Below are 18,578 nucleotides of genomic sequence, written 5' to 3'. Positions count from 1 at the left end.
TATGCAAGTATAAATATAAAGTGTAACTTTTTTCGTCATTACACAATAAGTTCCCCCTAAAAAGTGTATTTTGTTTACAATTAGGTTTATTATTATTATTATTATTATTACTATATTTTATTATATATCCAAAGGATGCCTGACCAACTTTCACTTGGTATCACTTTGCATTGGCTTTCGATTAACACACAAATAAAAACAAAGGGAAAAAAAATTATTTTAATTCAATTGATGTGTTTAATCGATTTATTTAATACGAGTAGGATTAAACATAGGCCCAAATTAATATCATTTACCAATATAACATTATATTATTTAATTCAAATTTATTAGCTAATCTCATTAGAAAAATAACCAATTTATACAATAATTTTGCGTGTGCAAAAACAATCAATTTGGTTATTATCGGTTCAAAAAAAATGTAAGCTAAAACTCAACAGAAGGGCCCCATGGCGCACCGTCACTACCGCCGCTACTGTCTCTTTAAATTTACCCAGGAGCCCCTAAAGGAGCCCCAGGGGCCCCTAGCTCGGCTCTCCACCCTGAAGACAAGCAGAACATCTAAATACAAACAGAAGACCGCATAAAGTCACCGAGCATTTGACAGATATCTCCTCCAACTTGGAGCCAAACGCGACGTGCACCGTCACGCAAAGTTAAGTTTACTTAAACAGCAGAAAAGCAGAGCGGTGGAGGCTTCAGTGCAGACACAGACACTGCACACACTGTAATGGGCGAGTGCGCGTTTCAGATATTTAGTCAGCCACCCGACGAATGCATCTACGAAATCCTCCGGTCGTGACATCTCTACGTACAAAAGGTGCGTATCCTGTACGTTAACACGGCACAGCACAGGTATGGATGAAGCGGAGTCTGTGCACAAAGCTGAGCAGACAGAATCGCGCTCATTAATAATAAAAGCCGAGGAAGAGGAGGCGACATCGCAGCGGGGGCTCTTGGGGGACCACTCGGCAGGTAAATGTTGTGTTGAGCATTGCTGTTTGGTTATTAGATCGATGGCTTGTGTTTTTTGAAGCGTTAAACCCGTGGCGAACAATAGCACGCAGCGGCATGGCCCCTAATCTTTTGGGCTCCACTATAAACAAAGGCTAAATAACCCATGCTGCATATGTGTATACGCTATGCGCTGTCGCCATCTAGAGGAAAGACGGCGGTACTGCACCAACGCCGCCGCCCCCTTCTTGTAGTCAACATAGGAAAATACACAACTTCTGCCTTTCACAATTTTTTATATAATACAATAATTACATAATATATTGTTTACAAGCTTGTGCATAAAATGTAATTATATTGATTCACCAGGACATTGATATCTCTTTTTAGTACTGCTATCTTTATTAATTTGATAGACTCAGTGCCCAACAGAGTCTGGTTTCTCTCAAGGTTTTTTTTTTTCCTTCACTCTCCTATTAGTGAAGTTTTTTTTCCCTCTCCACTGTCGCCTTTGGCTTGCATGGTTCAGGATCGGTAGAGCTACAGATCGATGAATTTGCTCTTTAGTGTTTGGACTCTCAGTAATGACTTTAACCCACACTGAACTGAGCTAAACTGAACTGAACATAAACACTAAAAACCAAACTACCCTGATCCAGTTACTATGACCATTTATGTGAAGCTCCTTTGACACATTCTACATTGTAAAAGCGCTATACAAATAAAGCTGAATTGAATTGAGTAATTTAATTATTAATCATTATTATTAACAACTTATTTACAGATCTATGCACAAATTGCCAAATATTTGCGTTTATATATATACCATGGAAGGCAATACTTAAAAAAAATTCTGAAATTAAAAATACTTTGCCTATTTAGGCTGCTTATTACTAAATACAACTACAATATTCTCCTCACAGCAAGAAGGTCGCTGGTTCGAGCCTCGGCTGGGTCAGTTGGCATTTCAGTGTGAAGTTTGCATGTTCTCCCAGTGTTCGCGAGGATTTTCTCCGGGTGCTCTGGTTTCCCCCACAAGTCCAAAGACATGTGGTTTAGGTGAATTAGGTAAGCTAAACTGTCTGTGAATTAGTGTGTGGGTGACTGGGTTGCAGCTGGAAGGGCATCCACTGCATAAAACATATGCTGGTTGGCAGTTCATTCTGCGGTGGCGCCCCAGATGCATAAAGGGACTAAGCTAAAAAAGAAAAGGAATGAATAATGAATAAATGAATATGTGAGAATGAATTTCAGTCTACCAGTAACAGGGTTCTAATTATTATTCTATATTATTAGTAGTATTCATTTAAATATATGCTGACAGCGTATTTAAAAAAATGGTGAATATAAATAAAATATGAAAAAACTGATGATGATGATAATAATAATAGTAATAATAATGAATATTAATAGTTATTAAGGGGTTTATTAGGACACATTTTTATTTTATTATTGATTATTATTATTATTATTATTACTATTAATGTTCTTTGTGAAATGCAAAGTCATTTGCAAATTTTTTCTAAGTTTAGTCTGACAAAATACTACTGCTACCATGAAAATAATATTGATAATAATAATAACAAAATTTTGAACATAATTTTAAAATATATTAATACACTAATTGGATTATATAATTCACTTATTCATTTTCCTGCAGCTTAGTCCCTTTATTTATCAGGGGTCGCCACAGCGGGATGAACTGCTAACTTATGCCCTTCTAGCTGCAACACAGCACACTCTCACATGCACACTCATACACTATGGCCAATTTAGTTAATTCAATTCAGCTATAGCGCATGTCTTTTATAGTGTGGGGAAACCGGAGCACCCGGCAAAAACCCACGCCAACACAGGAAGAACATGCAAACTCTACACAGAAATGCCAACTGACCCAGCCGAGGCTTAAACCAGCGACCTTCTTGCTGTGAGGCGACTGTGCTAACCACTGAGCCACCATGTCGCCAATTGGATAATATAATATATACGTATTATGTTCAATATAAAGTGTTAATATTTTATTTTAAATGAAATACGAATAAAATAATCTGTACATCGCAAAGTGTAAGGCATAATTTAAATATTTTAAGGAACAAATCAGTACTAAATATATTTTTTATGAAAATACTATCTTAGTAATCAACTAAACACGCACATATTATTCAGGTATGACCTGAATATACCATAGACAGATTATCTCTTGCATGAACACATTTATATCTTAACATCCATCTCCATGAGTATTAGCATTTATTTTATATTTACCTATAATTAAATATAATATAACTCTCTCTCTGCTGACATTAGACAGGCAGCATCTTAGTATTAGTATAACGCATCTCTTAACGAATGGCCATTAAGTGATGTCTTAGTGATGCTCTTTACCATTTATTATTAGTATAATGGCTTTTGTCTTTACTCTTTCTATTTTTATCTTATTCTGTGTAAAGTGCTTTGAGATGACACTATAGAAGTCATTGCATTCAGGAACAGAGATGAGGTTCTCAAGGTGAATGTGTACCTTGATTCTAAAGCAGGTCGCACACCAGAAGCGCCGCTCGGCGCCGCGACACGGCGCGTACATGACAGATTAAAGTATCGCACACCAGACGCGCACATTCGAATGATATTTAACATGAAACTAATCAGATGGCGCTCTGTGGTGCGGCTGAAAAATGAACTGCGTCCTGAGCCGTCGCCGGGCGCCGCCGACAGCCGCCGACTTGCGGCGCCGGTGTGTGTATCCTGATAGAAACCTATGTTTAGAATTCTAAAATACATGGCGCTGCGTGGCGCTGCGCGGCGCGCCGCCGAGCGGCGCTTCTGGTGTGCGACCTGCTTAAGGGTCAAACAACAAAAAATAAGGTCAAGAATCTGGAGTCAGATCTGAGTGTCAGTAGCCATGTCAAAGCAGTAACTAAATCAGCATACTATTATCTCAAAAACATTGCAAGAATCTAATGGTTTGTTTCCAGTGAGGACTTGTTCATGTTTTTATCAGCAGCAGGGTGGATTACTGTAATGGACTCCTCACTGGCCTTCCCTAAAAGACAGTCAGACAGTTGCAGCTCAACCAGAACACTGCAGCCAGGATTCTGACTAGAACCAGGAAATCAGAACATGTCACACCTGTCCTCAGGTCTTTACACTGGCTCCCAGTTACATTCAGAATAGATTTTAAAGTATTACTACTTGTCTATAAATCACTAAAGGGCCTTGGACAGGGTGTCCAAACTCGATCCTGGAGGGCCTGCAGATTTTAACTCCATCCTCGCAGGTGTGTTGAGAAAAGTAGTTTCAAGAGTTCCCACTTAGATATGCTTGGCATTTATAGCAGGTTTGGCATGCTGTCTCGGGAGAGAACCCTGAGCTCAGATATATTTGAGCCCAGGGCTCCCGCCCGGTCTAGAAGCATATCAGGAGAACCGAGATCAGGTAGGTCTCGATCGCTCCCCCTTTAGAAGGGGAGAAAAAGGAGGAGATGGGGTGGAAGGGGGGATTCTTCCAAAAAGAAGATAGAGCAATAAGCAGTAAGTAATCCATTTATATTAAGCTAGGATCCTTCTGATTGGATTATTACTGATTACGGATGAGTGGCCAGCAGTGCACAATCATATCACGTGCTCCTCTCAAAATTACTTTATGAAACTTCACTTCTAGAAAGCCTAGTAAAAGCTTGATTAGCTAGCCCAGGTGTGTCTGATTGGGGTTGGAACTAAACTTTGCAGATTACCAGCCCTCCAGGACCGAGTTTGGACATGCCTGGCCTAGGACCTCAATACATTACAGATATGCTCACTGAATACAAACCTAACAGATCACTCAGATCATTAGGATCAAGTAAATTAGAAGTTCAGTCCAAGCAGGGTGAATCCACCTTCAGCTACTACGCCACTTGCTGCTGGAATCAGCTTCCAGGAATGATCAGATGTGCTCCAACATTAGGCACATTCAAGACTGAAAACCCATCTGTTTAGCTGTGCCTTTGCTAAATGAGCACTCTGAGTCCGACAGATCACACTATTATGCTTTTTTTTCTTTTTTATTTATTCTTTTTACACCCTGTTTTAACACATTTCAATCCTGTTTAGAACAGTTTTCATCTGTTCTAATCATTTTAAACTCTTAATCATTTTTATTTTTCTGTTTCTTTTATTCTTATTTATGTAAAGCACTTTTGAATTACCATGGTGTAAGAAATGTGCTTTATAAATAAACTTGCCTTGCTTTTCCTAGAAATTATTATTATTTACTGTGATCAAATATGAGACATCATGTGTGACTCATTTTTCTGTGTCCTCTCTAGGTGAAGAGGAAGTGACCAATGGCCTCACATCTGATGCTATTCAGGATGGTCCCGTCTCCTCTGTTTGCTCTCCAGGCACTAGTTACTGGTGTGTCTCGGAGAGCACCGACTCCCCTTTCCTTCTCAATCCCCTTCCAGGACCATCAACACAGGAAACCCCTCCATTAAAGAACACTCCTGGCCGTGACCACCGCCGCTACTACCACGAGTACTGGCGCAGCGAATACCTCATGGACTTCGACCCGCAGAGACAAGGCATGATCTGCATGGTGTGTGGAAGTTCACTGGCGACCCTAAAGCTAAGCACCATCAAGAGGCACATTAAACAGAAGCATCCGTATTCGCTGCTTTGGACCGAGTCGGATAAGGATGTGATCCGGTCGGGATGGGAGAATCATCTGAATCGGGAGAACAGCCAGCAGAGGCCGTTATGCACCGATCCAGATGTTCCTCCAGAGGCAGAGGAGATTCTGGATGTGGACAGGCACTCCACAGGTTTGGGTTCATATATTATTATTTATGTCATCTTGGACATACATCTGTGTCCATTTTTAAATTGAGGTTGATACATTATCTGAAAGTGCTAAATTAAATTTCTCACTAATGTATGGTTTGTTAGGATAGGCCAGTATTTCGAACTATTGGGAATTCTGGAATTTGAGGGTTAAAGAATTTAAATATTGAGAACACTTCCTTTAATGTTGTTACTTAGTAATGCATATTACTAAACAGACATCATGGTTTGATGTGTTTAACAGTACAAAATGTACACAATCTTTACTTCATTTAATTTTCTTTTCGGCTTAGTCCCCTTTATTAATCTGGGGTTGCCACAGTGGAATGAACCGCCACCTTATCCAGTATTTGTTTTACGCAACGGATGCCCTTCCAGCTGCAACCCATCTCTGGGAAATATTCATATACACTCATTCACACTCATACACTACGGACAATTGAGCCTACCCAATTTACCTGCATGTCTTTGGACTGTGGGGGAAACCGAACGCAGGGGAGAACATGCAAACATTGGCAAAAAAAGTATCTATAATTTCGACCCACACAATGTATTTTTGTCTATTCCCAGAAATATCCTTGGACAATATAAGACTACAGGGTTATATATTTATATATTTAGCTACAAGTCTAATTGGGGCGACATGGTGGTGCAATGAGTAGCTCTTTTGCCTCACATCAAGAAGGTCACTGGTTCGAGCCTCGGCTGGGTCAGTTGGAATTTCTGTGTGGAGTTTGCATGTTCTCCCAATGTTTGCGTGGGTTTCCTTCGGGTGCTCCAGTTTCCCTCACAAGTCCAAAGACATGCGCTAAAGGTGAATTGAATAAATTAAATTGACTGTAGTGTATGTGTGTGAATTTTGGAGTGTATGGTTGTTTCCCAGTACTGGATTGCAGTTGGAAGGGCATCCGCTGCGTAAAACATATGCTGGATAAGGTGGCGGTTCATTCTGCTATGGCAACCCCAGATTAATAAAGGGACTAAGCCTCATACCTCATTTCTAACATCTTATAGCAATTTCTAAAATATAGATAGAAGGATGGATGAATTTTAGGTAGATGTTAGAGTAACATTGGTGTTAGAATTCTTTTAACATAAATGCTGTTATCTTTCCAACATTGTTTAGCACATTTCTATCATTTTTATAGCAATTGCTAATATGTTGACCGACAGACAGACGGATGGATTTTAGCTAATTGTCAACAATACTTTGCTGTTATCAGTTTTAAACATTTTGTTTTACTATAATGCTATCTTTCCAACATGTTAGCACATAACTAGCATTTCTATTCCAATGGCTAAGCCAGACAGACAGACAGACTTTAGCTAATAGTTAACATTACATTGCTGTTAGCATTTTTAAACATATCGTTTAATGATATTATCATTCCTACATGCTTAAGCACATCTCTAGCATTTCTATTGCAATTGCTAAGACTTTAATAGATAAACAGATAGGTTATTAGCTAATTGTTAACATAACATTGCTTGTTAGCATTTTTAAACTTTTTGTTTTACCGTAGTGCTAGTATCTATCTAACATGCTTTAGTACATTTCTAGCATTTCTATAGCAACTGCTAAGACTATGAAAAACAGACAGACAAACGGATGGATGGATTTAGCTAAATATTAACATAACATTGCTGTTAGCATTTTTAAACATTTTGTTTTATCATATTGCTATTATCTTTGCAACATGTTTTTGCACATTTCTAGCAATTTTATAGCAATTACTAAGACGTTGATAAACAGACTGACCATAATGCTATTATCTTTTCTACATGTTTTAGCACATTTCTAGCATAGTAATTGCTAAGAATTTATTAAATAGACAAACAGACGGATATTAGCTAATTGTTAACATTACATTGTTCATAGCATTGTTAAACATTTTGTTTTACCGTAGTGCTATTATCTGTCTCTAACATGCTTTAACACTTCTATTTTAATTGCCAAGACGTTGATAAACAGACTGACAGACATATCGACCGACGGATGAATTTTAGCTGTTAACATGACATTGCTGTTAGCATTTCTTAACATATTGTTTTACCATAATGCTATTCCTACTTTAGCACATTTATAGCATTTCTAGCAATTGCTAAGACGTTGAATGACAGATAGACAGACGGATGGATTTTAGCTTATTGTTAACATAACACTGCTGTTAGCATTTTGTTTTAACATAATACCGTTATCTTTTTTAATATGTTTTAGCACATTTCTAGCATTTCTATAGTAACTGCTAAGACTACGATAAACAGACAGACAAACAGATGGATGGATTTAGGTAATTGTTAACATAACATTGCTGTTAGTATTTAAACATTTTGTTTTACCGTAATCTTATTATCTTTAAACATGTTTTAGCACATTTCTAGCATAGCAGTTTCTAACATGTGTTAGCATGTCTAGCATGTTGTAGTATGTAAATAGTTAGATTTTTTAAACACATTTCAGCATATTATACATGCATGTTTTAGCAAATTATTAGCACATTTCCAAATACACTTTAGAAAAAACATGTTAAGACCTTTGCTCTTCATGTCTTTTCTAGATAAGCCTATTGGTGCCAGCTCTCCAGACCCCCAAGCTCAGGCTGGTCTCAGCAGGGTCTCTCCGTCTCCTCCGGCTCCCTCAGTGCAGGAGCTCAGTCCGGGGCCCACAGCTCAGGTGATGGAGCGCTACCTGAACGACTCGCTGCACGCCTGGTTTCGGCAGGAGTTCCTGATGGAGTACCAGGCGGAGCAGGGCCGTCTCGTGTGCATGGTGTGCAGCTGCCTCTTGCCTTCTCTGCACCTGGATCACATCAAAAGCCACATGCTGGAGCTGCACCCCAACTCTCTGCTGTACAGCGCTGAGGAAAAACATGCCATCCTGCAGACCTGGGCCAAGATGCACAGTGAAGGTAAGAGACGCAACCAAACAGACCACATTTCAGTATGTATAAATACTTTGTATGCTAAATGTTATGCAGTTTTAAAAAATAGGGTAAAATATCTTTACAGTGTAATGGATTTGTTGCATTGTAAAAAAGAAAGCATTAGCCGTTATTAAGAGACCTTTTGTTCTTACAAGGTTAAAAGTTATTTGATATAACTAAAGATATTTGTTACGTTTTGGTATACGTTTAATGTAAGAGGGAATATACAATATATTATATAATAAATTGCATATATATATATATATATACATATATATATACATACACACACACACACACACACACACACATACATATATATATATATATATATATATATATATATATATATATATATATATATATATATATATATATATATATATACACACACACACACGTATACATATACATATATATATATATATATATATATATATATATAATTTGTTCCTATATTTAATCTTGATATCAAATAAAATAAGTTGAGATAACAAGCAAATGGGCAGTACAGTGGCGCAGTGGGTAGCACAAACGCCTCGCGTCAAGAAGGTCGCTGGTTCGAGCCTCAGCTGGGTCAGTTGACATTTCTGTGTGGAGTTTGCATGTTCTCCCCATGTTCACGTGGGTTTCTTCCGGGTACTCTGGGGTGACCACAGCGCAATGAACCGCCAACTTATCCAGCATATGTTTTAAACAGCGGATGCCCTTCAAGCCACAACCCATCACTGGGAAACACCCATACACTCTTGCATTCACACACATGCACTATGGCCAATTTAGTTTAGTCAATTCACCTGTGCCACATGTCCTTGGACCTTTGGGGAGCACCCGGAGGAAACCCACACGATCACAGGAAGAACATGCAAACGTGAACATCTGTAATGTGAAATAGTTTATTTAGAACAACACCAAATAAGAAATAGCATACATTTTAACAAGACTTTTATAGTCCTTCTGATCCATTTAATATGATCAAATGGCTCTGGCAACAGCTACATTCTTAGTCAAAGTCATTTACAATTGCAATGTTCCTTAACCCTGTTTAAAAGTTTAGACATAATAAAGTCTGTTTATTCAGTCGGTTGTTTTGGATGCCTCTGTGAAAATGATAAAACCCCCACGCATAACTCGCATTACTCATGCTTCTTAATCTTAATAAATGTCTTTCTGCATTTCTCAATTATCTCACAGAATCCCACCCTTTACAACCGCAAATCAAGTTGGAACAACATACCAAAGAAATAAACTTGGACGGTGCGGCATCATTTTTCCCTCCAATCATGGATCCTGTTCAGGGAAACTTGGAGAGTTACACAAGAGGAGACGAGAATCCATCAGACACTGTTCAGAGATCCCAATCTTTACCTTATTACCCCCGAAAGAGAAGGCTGAAGTACGGCAGCCCCTGGCGCCTCCGGCTGGATTATTTAGTGGCATACGGCCCTCCAGAAAACCCCCTTTGCTACTGTATGGTGTGCTCTGAACACCTGCCTGTGCCGAGGGTCACAAACTTCCGCAAACACATTCAGGAGTGTCATCCGGAGACCAGCAGCCTGAGCCGGAGCGAGAGAGATGCTGTGGTCAATGCCTGGATGAAGGAGGAGAACATCGACAGAGCCACACCAAAAGAGGATGGTGCGTACAGACACAAAATAAATAAATAAAAAATAATAAATAACAAACTGCCATTACTGTAAATGCTTTATTAATAGACTTTTTCAACTAAATAAAAAGAATTTAAATGCAAAATTGACTCTGAAAACTGAAGGATATTTTCTGAAGTAAATTTATCGTTTTATTGATTCATTCACGATATACTGAATCATTAAAAAATTAATTAATGTAATTTTAATAAAAAATAGAAAATTTAAAAGATGTACTGTAATACCTTTCTTGTCTCTAGTGTTGTCAGTTAGCCTTTGCTGAGTAGGCTAAGCTAACAGCTTGACAATGATTAAGGGCTCTATTTTGACGGTCCATGCGCAAAGTGCAAAACGCAGGGCGCAAATGCTTTCAGGGCGTGTCAGGACGCGTTTTTGCTAATTTAAGGACGGGAAATCTGCCTTGCGCTTCGGCGCATGATCTAAAAGGGTTGAGTTTATTTTCTTAATGAGTTATAGGTGTGTTTTGAGAATAAACCAATTAGAGTCTCATCTCCCATTCCCTTTAAGAGTCAGCTGCATCGCGCCAAGAGCACTTTCGCTATTTACAGGACGCAAAGTAAGTCTAAGTGGAAAAAATGAGCATTTCACAAGCAAACAGTTAACAGTTTTTTAACAGAAAACTGTTAAACAGAGCATCTACTGCGTGAGAATGAGAGATAATGGATCACTTTCACTTTCGCTCTTGGATAGGGGAACCTTTATGCACAGACATCAATTAGCCTATAAATAAACAATTTTGTTTGTTAAGTGCAAATATTCATTTCAAAACTATTTCTAAATTCAGTTCTAATTTCCAGCAAATGAATAAATGAATAATAATAGGAAAATGTGCTCAAAAACCTGAGTTATATCCTAAAACACATGCTGTGCCCCATATGGTCTAAAACCTGACAGGTGGGCAAATCTAAGCTTGTTTTTAATAAAACAAATATAAATATGGGTATAATAAATAATACTGCTAATAATAATAACATTATACGAAAGCAAATTGTTATGAATGAACTGAAAAAGCCTCCCGAGATGAAGAAGACATAAAAGCAGTGGTTTTTCATATTTATGTAGGCTAGAAAATAATGTTTTGTAATATTTTAATCCTTTATATTTATATTCTATATCTATTCTTATTATATACTATATATATCCTTAATATTAAATATTAAAAAATAATTAAAAAATATTAACATTTTTTCATATGTAAAGATATTTGCCTATTGCTCTCTTGTGCGTATTAAGCAGTGTGTAAGCGAGGCGCAACTCTGCGCCTGAGTTTAGACCGGGTTAGTTTTGGTCTAATGAAAAATCTATTGTAGTTTGTCAAAATAGAGACGTGCTAGCAGTCCACCTCAGAACGCCTTCCTTTTTAGACCAGAACGCCTATGGGCGCCAAAATGAGCGCTAATGCATTTGCTATTTAAACAGCGTAGCGCAACGCCTCAAAACGACTCTTGCGCCAAGCTTAAACTACCAAAACACTACTGGGTCACGCCTTGCGCCACACTGCGCCGGGTGTATGATAGGGCCCTAAATGTTGAATGTATCTTGTTTTAATAAATATATTGATTAATACGCTTAATCGGTTTATAATGTTCTTTTAAATCACATTTTAATTTTTTTTCAAGAAGTTTAAATTAGCCAAACATTTATCTTTCATTTAGTTAGCATCAAGCTTACAGCTTGAAATGTTAACGGAGCATTTAGCATCTCTGGGAAATTTATTTTAAGCATATCAAGCTTTTCATGATGCACCTGATATTAAAAAAGTCCTTAAAATTACATATTTATTTTTCATATCAAGATAAAAAAAATATTAAATCTAAACATTTCACTATAGTTAGCCTTTGCTTAGCAAGCTAAATCTCTAAAACTAAAGTAAATTAGCACCGCAAGTAAATTTATCTTGTTTTAAGGATGTAGTTTTTCATAAATGTACTAAATCATAAAAATATTCTGTATGTTAAATGACTTATATTGCATATCACGCAAAAAATATAAAACCTTAACTTTTCTCTTCACTGGTTTTTGTTAGCCTTTGCTTTTCTTGTCTTATCTTGTTTAAAGCATCCAAAAACAATTATGGTGTATTAATTATGAAATTGTATCTGTTATTGTCCTTTAAATGACATATTTTAGAAGCTTAAAATTCGAAATTAAACCTCGGGTAAATATACAGTTTTTAAGGATGCAAATATATTCAATATACAAAGATGTTTATAATGTACCTAATCATTAAAATGTTCATAAATGTAATTTAAAGTAACATTCCACTATTTAAACAGTTCTACATGGTTAAACGGTTACGTTTTTACCATTTTTTTAATCCATTCAACCAATCTTTGGGTGTGTCGAGAACACTATTCATTAGCTTAGCATAAATCATTGAATCAGTTTAGGCTATTAGCATCTTGCTCGAAAGAAAATATATAAACAGTTGCAATCAGAATTATTAATTTCCTCTTTAAAATATTTGTTTTATTTTTAAATATTTCCCAAATGATGTTTAACAGAGCAAGGATATTTTCACAGTATGTCTGATAATATTTTTTCTTCTGGAGAAAGTCTTATTTGTTTTATTTGGGTTAGAATAAAAGAAGTTTTTAATTTTTTAACACAATTTTAAGGTCAAAATTACTAGCCCCTTTGAGCTATATGTATTTTTTCGATAGTCTACAGAACAAACCATCGTTATACAATAACTTGACTAATTACCCTAACCTGCCTAGTTAACCTAATTAACCTAGTTAAGAATTTAAATGTCACTTTAAGCTGTATAGAAGTGTCTTGAAAAATATCTAGTCAAATATTATTTACTGTCATCATGGCAAAGATAAAATAAATCAGCTATTAGAAATGAGTTATTCAAACTATTATGTTTAGAAACGTGTTGAATAAATCTCTTCGTTAAACAGTATATTGTGTGTGTGTGTGTGTGTGTGTGTGTATGTATATATATATATATATATATATATATATATATATATATATATATATATATATATATATATATATATATATATATATATATATATATATATATATATATATATATATAGTCTAGCCTGATTCAATTGGTTATGCTAAGCTAAGCTAAAGAGTTGTAAAATGAGCTTATTTCCAAAAAAGTTGTGTTCTGGGCTGCACAGTGGCTCATTGCTTAGCACTGTCGCCTCACAGCAAGAGGGTCGCTGGTTCCAGTCCCGGCTAGGCCAGTTGGCATTTCTGTGTTGAGTTTGCATGTTCTCCCCATGTTCATGTGCGTTTCCTTTGCATGCTTAGGTTTCCCCCACAGTCCGAAGACATGCGCTATTTTTGAATTAGATAAGCTAAACTGGCCGTGGTGTTTAAGTGTGTGTGTTTGTGTGTATGTGTGTATGATTTTGTGTTTGTTTCCCATTATTGTGTTGCAGCTGGAAGAGCATCCGCTGCATAAAACAATGCCAGAACAGTTGGCGGTTTATTCTGCTGTGGCTACCTCTGATAAATCAGGGACTAAGCCGAATAAATGAATGAAGTGTTCCTTTTAGAAACTTGCTTGCTTTGTTTTTACTTAGCATTCTAACAGTGTCAGTTTGCTTATAGCTCTGTGAAATCTTAGAGTTTTTGAATGAGCCATGTATTAGTTTTTTCATTGTGATCCTGCTCTTAATCAAATATCTTGTTGCTGCAGATCATTAATATTTCTCTCTCTTTTAATTTTTTCCCTGTTTGCTGTAGTAGATCCACAAAGTGTCCCTGTCACCACAGAACCACAAGCATCGCCTGTGAAATCCATAGAGCAAGGTGGTGAAGCAGAAGACAACAGCACACAAATCACACTACAAACACAGACAGCAGGGCGGCACAGACACTACCCGGGGAAAGACCAGCGGCGCAACTACCAGCCACGATGGAAGATGGACTTCTTGATGGACTACGACTGCAGGAAACACGGATTGATTTGCATGGTGTGCGGCGCAACGCTCGCTACGCTAAAGGTTAGCACTATCAAGAGACACATCCTACAAGTTCACCCTCACTCGCTGGACTACAGCCCCGAGGAGAGGCAGCTCGTCCTGCTCTGCTACAACCAGATCTCTGCGCACTTTCATTCGGACGACTGCTTTTCCGGTTCAAACCATGGCCATAAAGAGAACGCTAACGGTAACGATTTCGTTCAAGGCGAATGCACTTCGAGCCAGAGCACTTAATTGAAAAACAAGAGGATGTGTTTTTGACATCCTGTTTTATTTTTGGCTTTCGTTCACTCAGGAAGATTTCTGCGGGGTAAAAAAAAATTAACTTTTTTTTGAAGGATTGTTGGAGAGTAATTGTACTATTCGACTCCAACAAAGTGAGAAAAACATAATAAATTAATAATTAAAATAATATTTATAAATTAAGTTGTTTTTAAAGGGATAGTTTATCCTTTCATTTTTAGTTTACCCACCTTCAAGCAATACAAGATGTTGGTGATTTTTCTTTGTTTCACTAGATCATTAGAGAAGTTTTTGTTATGACATTGTGGTTCACAGTAATTAAAAACATGCAAGTTACCCAGCAAACAAATTTTTTTAATAGACGTCTAATATACATCTAAATGTTGACAGCTATTAAAGAGATGGTTCCCCCAAATAGAAAATACTGTCATTATTTGCTCACCTTTAGCTAGTTCCAAACCGATTGGGTTTCTTTCCTCTACTAAACACAAAAGAAGATATTTTGAAAAATGCTGGTTTCTGGGACCCATTGACTTCAGTAGTAATTTTTTTCCTAATATAAAGGTCAAAAGGTGTCAGCAACATTTTTCAGTATATCTTTATTTGTGTTCAACAGAAGAAATAAATTCAAATAGGGTTGAAACCACATGAGGGATACAATGGGGTAATGTTTCAATTTTCTGTGAACTAACCCTTTAATAATTTTAATAATGTACCGATAGTAGATACCCAGCAAGCATTTTTTTGTTTTTAAAAGTTAATGTCTAATAGACATTAATCTAAACATTGTCGTCTCGGCTGAAACATGGGTAAACTTGGTCTGTCAGTGAAAATCTAATTTGCATCTACGAATAGGCCAAAATTAGACTAGTCGTCAAATAGACAGGTTTTATATGTGTAGTCATTCATTTCTTTGTATTTGATGACTAGTCTAGATTTGGTCTATTTATAGACGTCTATTAGATTTTCACTGACAGCCCAAATTTAGCCTTGTGTTAGCCAAGAACACTATGTTTAGACATCTATTAGACATCTTTTGAAAACAAAAAATGCTTGCTGGGTAACTACTATCATTAAGATAATTAAAAGCATAGTACACCCAAATATGAAACATTACCCCATCGTTTATTGTCCCTCATGTGGTTTCAAACCTATTTGAATTTCTTCTGTTGAACACAAAAGAAGATATACTGAAAAATGTTGTTTTTTGTCTAGCACTTATTAACCTCCATAATAGAAAAAAAATTCCTATTGAAGTAAATGGGTCCCAGCAACCAGCATTTCTCAAAACATCTTCTTTTGTGTTCAACAGAAGAAACCCAATCGGTTTTGAACTAATTAGGAATGAGCAAATGAAGACAGCATTTTCATTTTTGTTTTATATATAAATTCACAAGGACCACAGTTTGTGCTAATATTCCTTTCTAATGCTCTAACAGTAATTAAAAAATGTGCAAGTCAACTACTTTTGGTACATTATTAAGATAATTAAAGAGTTAGTTCCCCTAAAAATGAAACATTACCCCATCGTTTATTATCCCTCATGTGGTTTTCAACCTATTTGATTTTTTTCTGTTGAACACAAAAAAGAAGATATACTGAAAATGTGTTTTTTTCCTAGCACTTATTAACCTCCATAGTAAGAAAAAATTACTATTGAAGTCAATGGGTCCCAGCAACCAGCATTTCTCAAAATATCTTCTTTTGTGTTCAACAGAAGAAAGAAACCCAATCAGTTTAAAACTAAGGCTCAGCAACAGTATTTTCATTTTTTGGGTGAACTATCTTTTTAATACCCATAGCTCTGGTAATACATTGAGAAACTAAACATTTTTTACATTAGTTAAAGTTAACAGTTTGTAAATAATGTTTAGTTTCTTGCACAGGCCAATTAGATCGGTTTAGAAGACCTCAGTGTATCATCAGGAGGCATGGGTATTCATTTAGTTTTGCCTGAATTCTTTATTTTTTACTATACAATTTAAGTTGGTCATTGACATCCAATCGTGTTATATATAAATTCACAAGCACCACAATTTGTGCTAATATTCCTCTTTAATGCTTTAAAACAAGTCACCTACATTTTGGATTGCCTGCGGTTGAATTAACGAATGGTAAATGTCAATAATTGGGTGTACTGTCCCTTTAACATTTAAACAGAATTCAGTTTTTGCTGGACTTCTATTTCCTTTTCTGTGAATAAGCACTCTCAAATGCATTTATTGCTCTTTTTGTCGACTGCGGCGAGACTGTTACTGATTCAGCACGCTTGATATTTTGCATGACGTCATACATTACAGTGGACTATATTATTTTACATTCAGCACTTAAAGGTTGGTGCTCGGTACATTTTTTGGGGGAGGGGACTTTTGCCAAGCAGACACAGTGGAAGAAAAAAATATCCACAACTTACCATTTTGTTAGTCCCATTTTGAGAGAAAAATAAATATAATATATGATTTATAATGTTTAATATTATATAATATTGGTTCAGTTCACCAAAAAAAGTTATATTGAAATAAAAAAACCTTACAGAATTGCTTTTTGGGTAAGTCCTATTTGGTTGGAATGAGATCCAAGTCTCAGGGAGCATGTTTTATTCATGATTCATTTTCTCTTATCACTCTTCTGCATTTAAAGGAATAGTTCATGAAAAAAAAAAGATTTTTACTTGTTCAAAACCTATTTGTTTCTGTTAAACATGACAGAAGATATTTTGAAGAATGCTGATTGATGGTACCTACTGACTTCCATAGTAAATGTTTTCCTACTTTGGAGGTCAATAAGGGCCAGCAACCTTCATTCTTCAAAATGTCTTCTTTTATGTTTAACAGAAGAAAGAAAATCGTAAAAGGGTTAAAACTAAGGCTGTGCGAGATGGACAAAAGAAACCTATCATGGTTTTCTTCAACAGTATTGCGATTTCAATTTTAATCCTGACTTTGACACACACACACACACACACACACAGAGATGTTTTACAGTGTGAATCTGAAACATACTTCTAAAGGAAAACAATTAGATCTTTATCAAAGACCTGTAACGTCTCTAAAACAGACACGAGGCAACAAGTAAATAAAAATCACCTACTAATGGTCGCTAGAGCAGACCTATGGCAAAACAAAAATATTGACTGTGTGTGTGTGTGTGCGCGCGCTCCGTCAAACACAAGACTCCGATGTTCTGTTTGACCACATCAAAAGTAGTTTTGTATGTGTCCACAGAATTTTTTTTTTGCCATGCTCAGATCATAGACCTCTTTGTGATGCTGCCGTGAAATAGTCCGTTCATATATCACATCTTTGGCACGCACAAGTCTGTTATGTATCCATGTACACCCAGTTGAAAACATCTCTACTTTTCAGAATGCTGCAAGCGCACCGTGAGTCATGTAACAACAACTGAGCGATCAACTTCATACTTTGTATAGAATATATACATTTAATTCATTTTCTTTTCGGCTTAGTCCCTTTATTAATCAGGGGTCGCCACAGTGGAAGTAACCGCTAACTTATCCAGCACATGTTTTACTCTGCGGATGCACTTCAAGCGACATCCCAACACTGAGAAACACCCATACACACTCATTCACTATGGACAATTTTTTAGGACCCAATTCACCTGTACCGCATGTCTTTGGACTTGTGGGGGAAACGGAGCACCCAGAGGAAACCCACGTGAACACGGGAAGAACAAACAAACTCCACACAGAAGCGCCAACTGACCCAGCCGAGGCTCAAACCAGCAACCGTCTTGCTGTGAGGCGATTGTGCTACCCACTGTGCCACTGCATCACTTAATATACATTTCGGTAGACTCAATTACCTCAGACCAACTCGGAACACCCAAACACCCAGTGCTTTTTGATTTTCTCCATAAATAAAGCTTGTTTCAGAGCTGTCATCCTGAGAAAAGAGTTGATGGGTGCCGTGCAACGACAAATGAGCGCAAAGCGCGTTGAATGTTGAAGGAAGCGACATACCTCATTCTGCGATACATCAGCCTTCCTCTATCAAAAGT

At 36.8% G+C, this 18,578-nt stretch overlaps 1 protein-coding gene and 1 long non-coding RNA gene across 5 annotated transcripts; one reads left to right on the top strand and one right to left on the bottom strand.

Moving 5' to 3' along the window:
- Nucleotides 1-505: 505 nt before the first annotated feature.
- zfta (zinc finger translocation associated) lies at nucleotides 506-16,436 on the top strand. Of its 4 annotated transcripts, none has more exons than XM_009303000.5 (5): nucleotides 506-975; nucleotides 5,261-5,755; nucleotides 8,333-8,683; nucleotides 9,893-10,336; nucleotides 14,080-16,436. In XM_009303000.5, the coding sequence occupies exons 1-5, from the start codon at nucleotides 858-860 to the stop codon at nucleotides 14,547-14,549; spliced, it is 1,878 nt and encodes a 625-aa protein (XP_009301275.2). In that variant the 5' UTR covers nucleotides 506-857; the 3' UTR covers nucleotides 14,550-16,436. The 4 variants fall into 4 exon arrangements, with proteins under 4 accessions (XP_009301275.2, XP_009301274.2, XP_073764296.1 ...); XM_009302999.5 differs by having other exon boundaries at nucleotides 14,077-14,980; XM_073908195.1 differs by having other exon boundaries at nucleotides 506-820; nucleotides 14,080-14,717.
- On the bottom strand, nucleotides 5,760-18,578 carry LOC141375327 (uncharacterized). Its single transcript, XR_012383215.1, has 4 exons — nucleotides 18,541-18,578; nucleotides 10,067-10,289; nucleotides 9,936-9,988; nucleotides 5,760-8,660 (listed from the first exon to the last, which is right to left on the bottom strand). It is a non-coding gene; the product is annotated as an uncharacterized lncRNA (long non-coding RNA).

Source organism: Danio rerio, chromosome 7, assembly GCF_049306965.1.
Source record: "Danio rerio strain Tuebingen ecotype United States chromosome 7, GRCz12tu, whole genome shotgun sequence".
In the NCBI taxonomy this organism is placed as follows: Eukaryota; Metazoa; Chordata; class Actinopteri; order Cypriniformes; family Danionidae; genus Danio; species Danio rerio.
The sequence above is the reverse complement of the archived record's forward strand: the minus strand, read 5'-3'. Positions and strand labels throughout refer to the sequence as shown.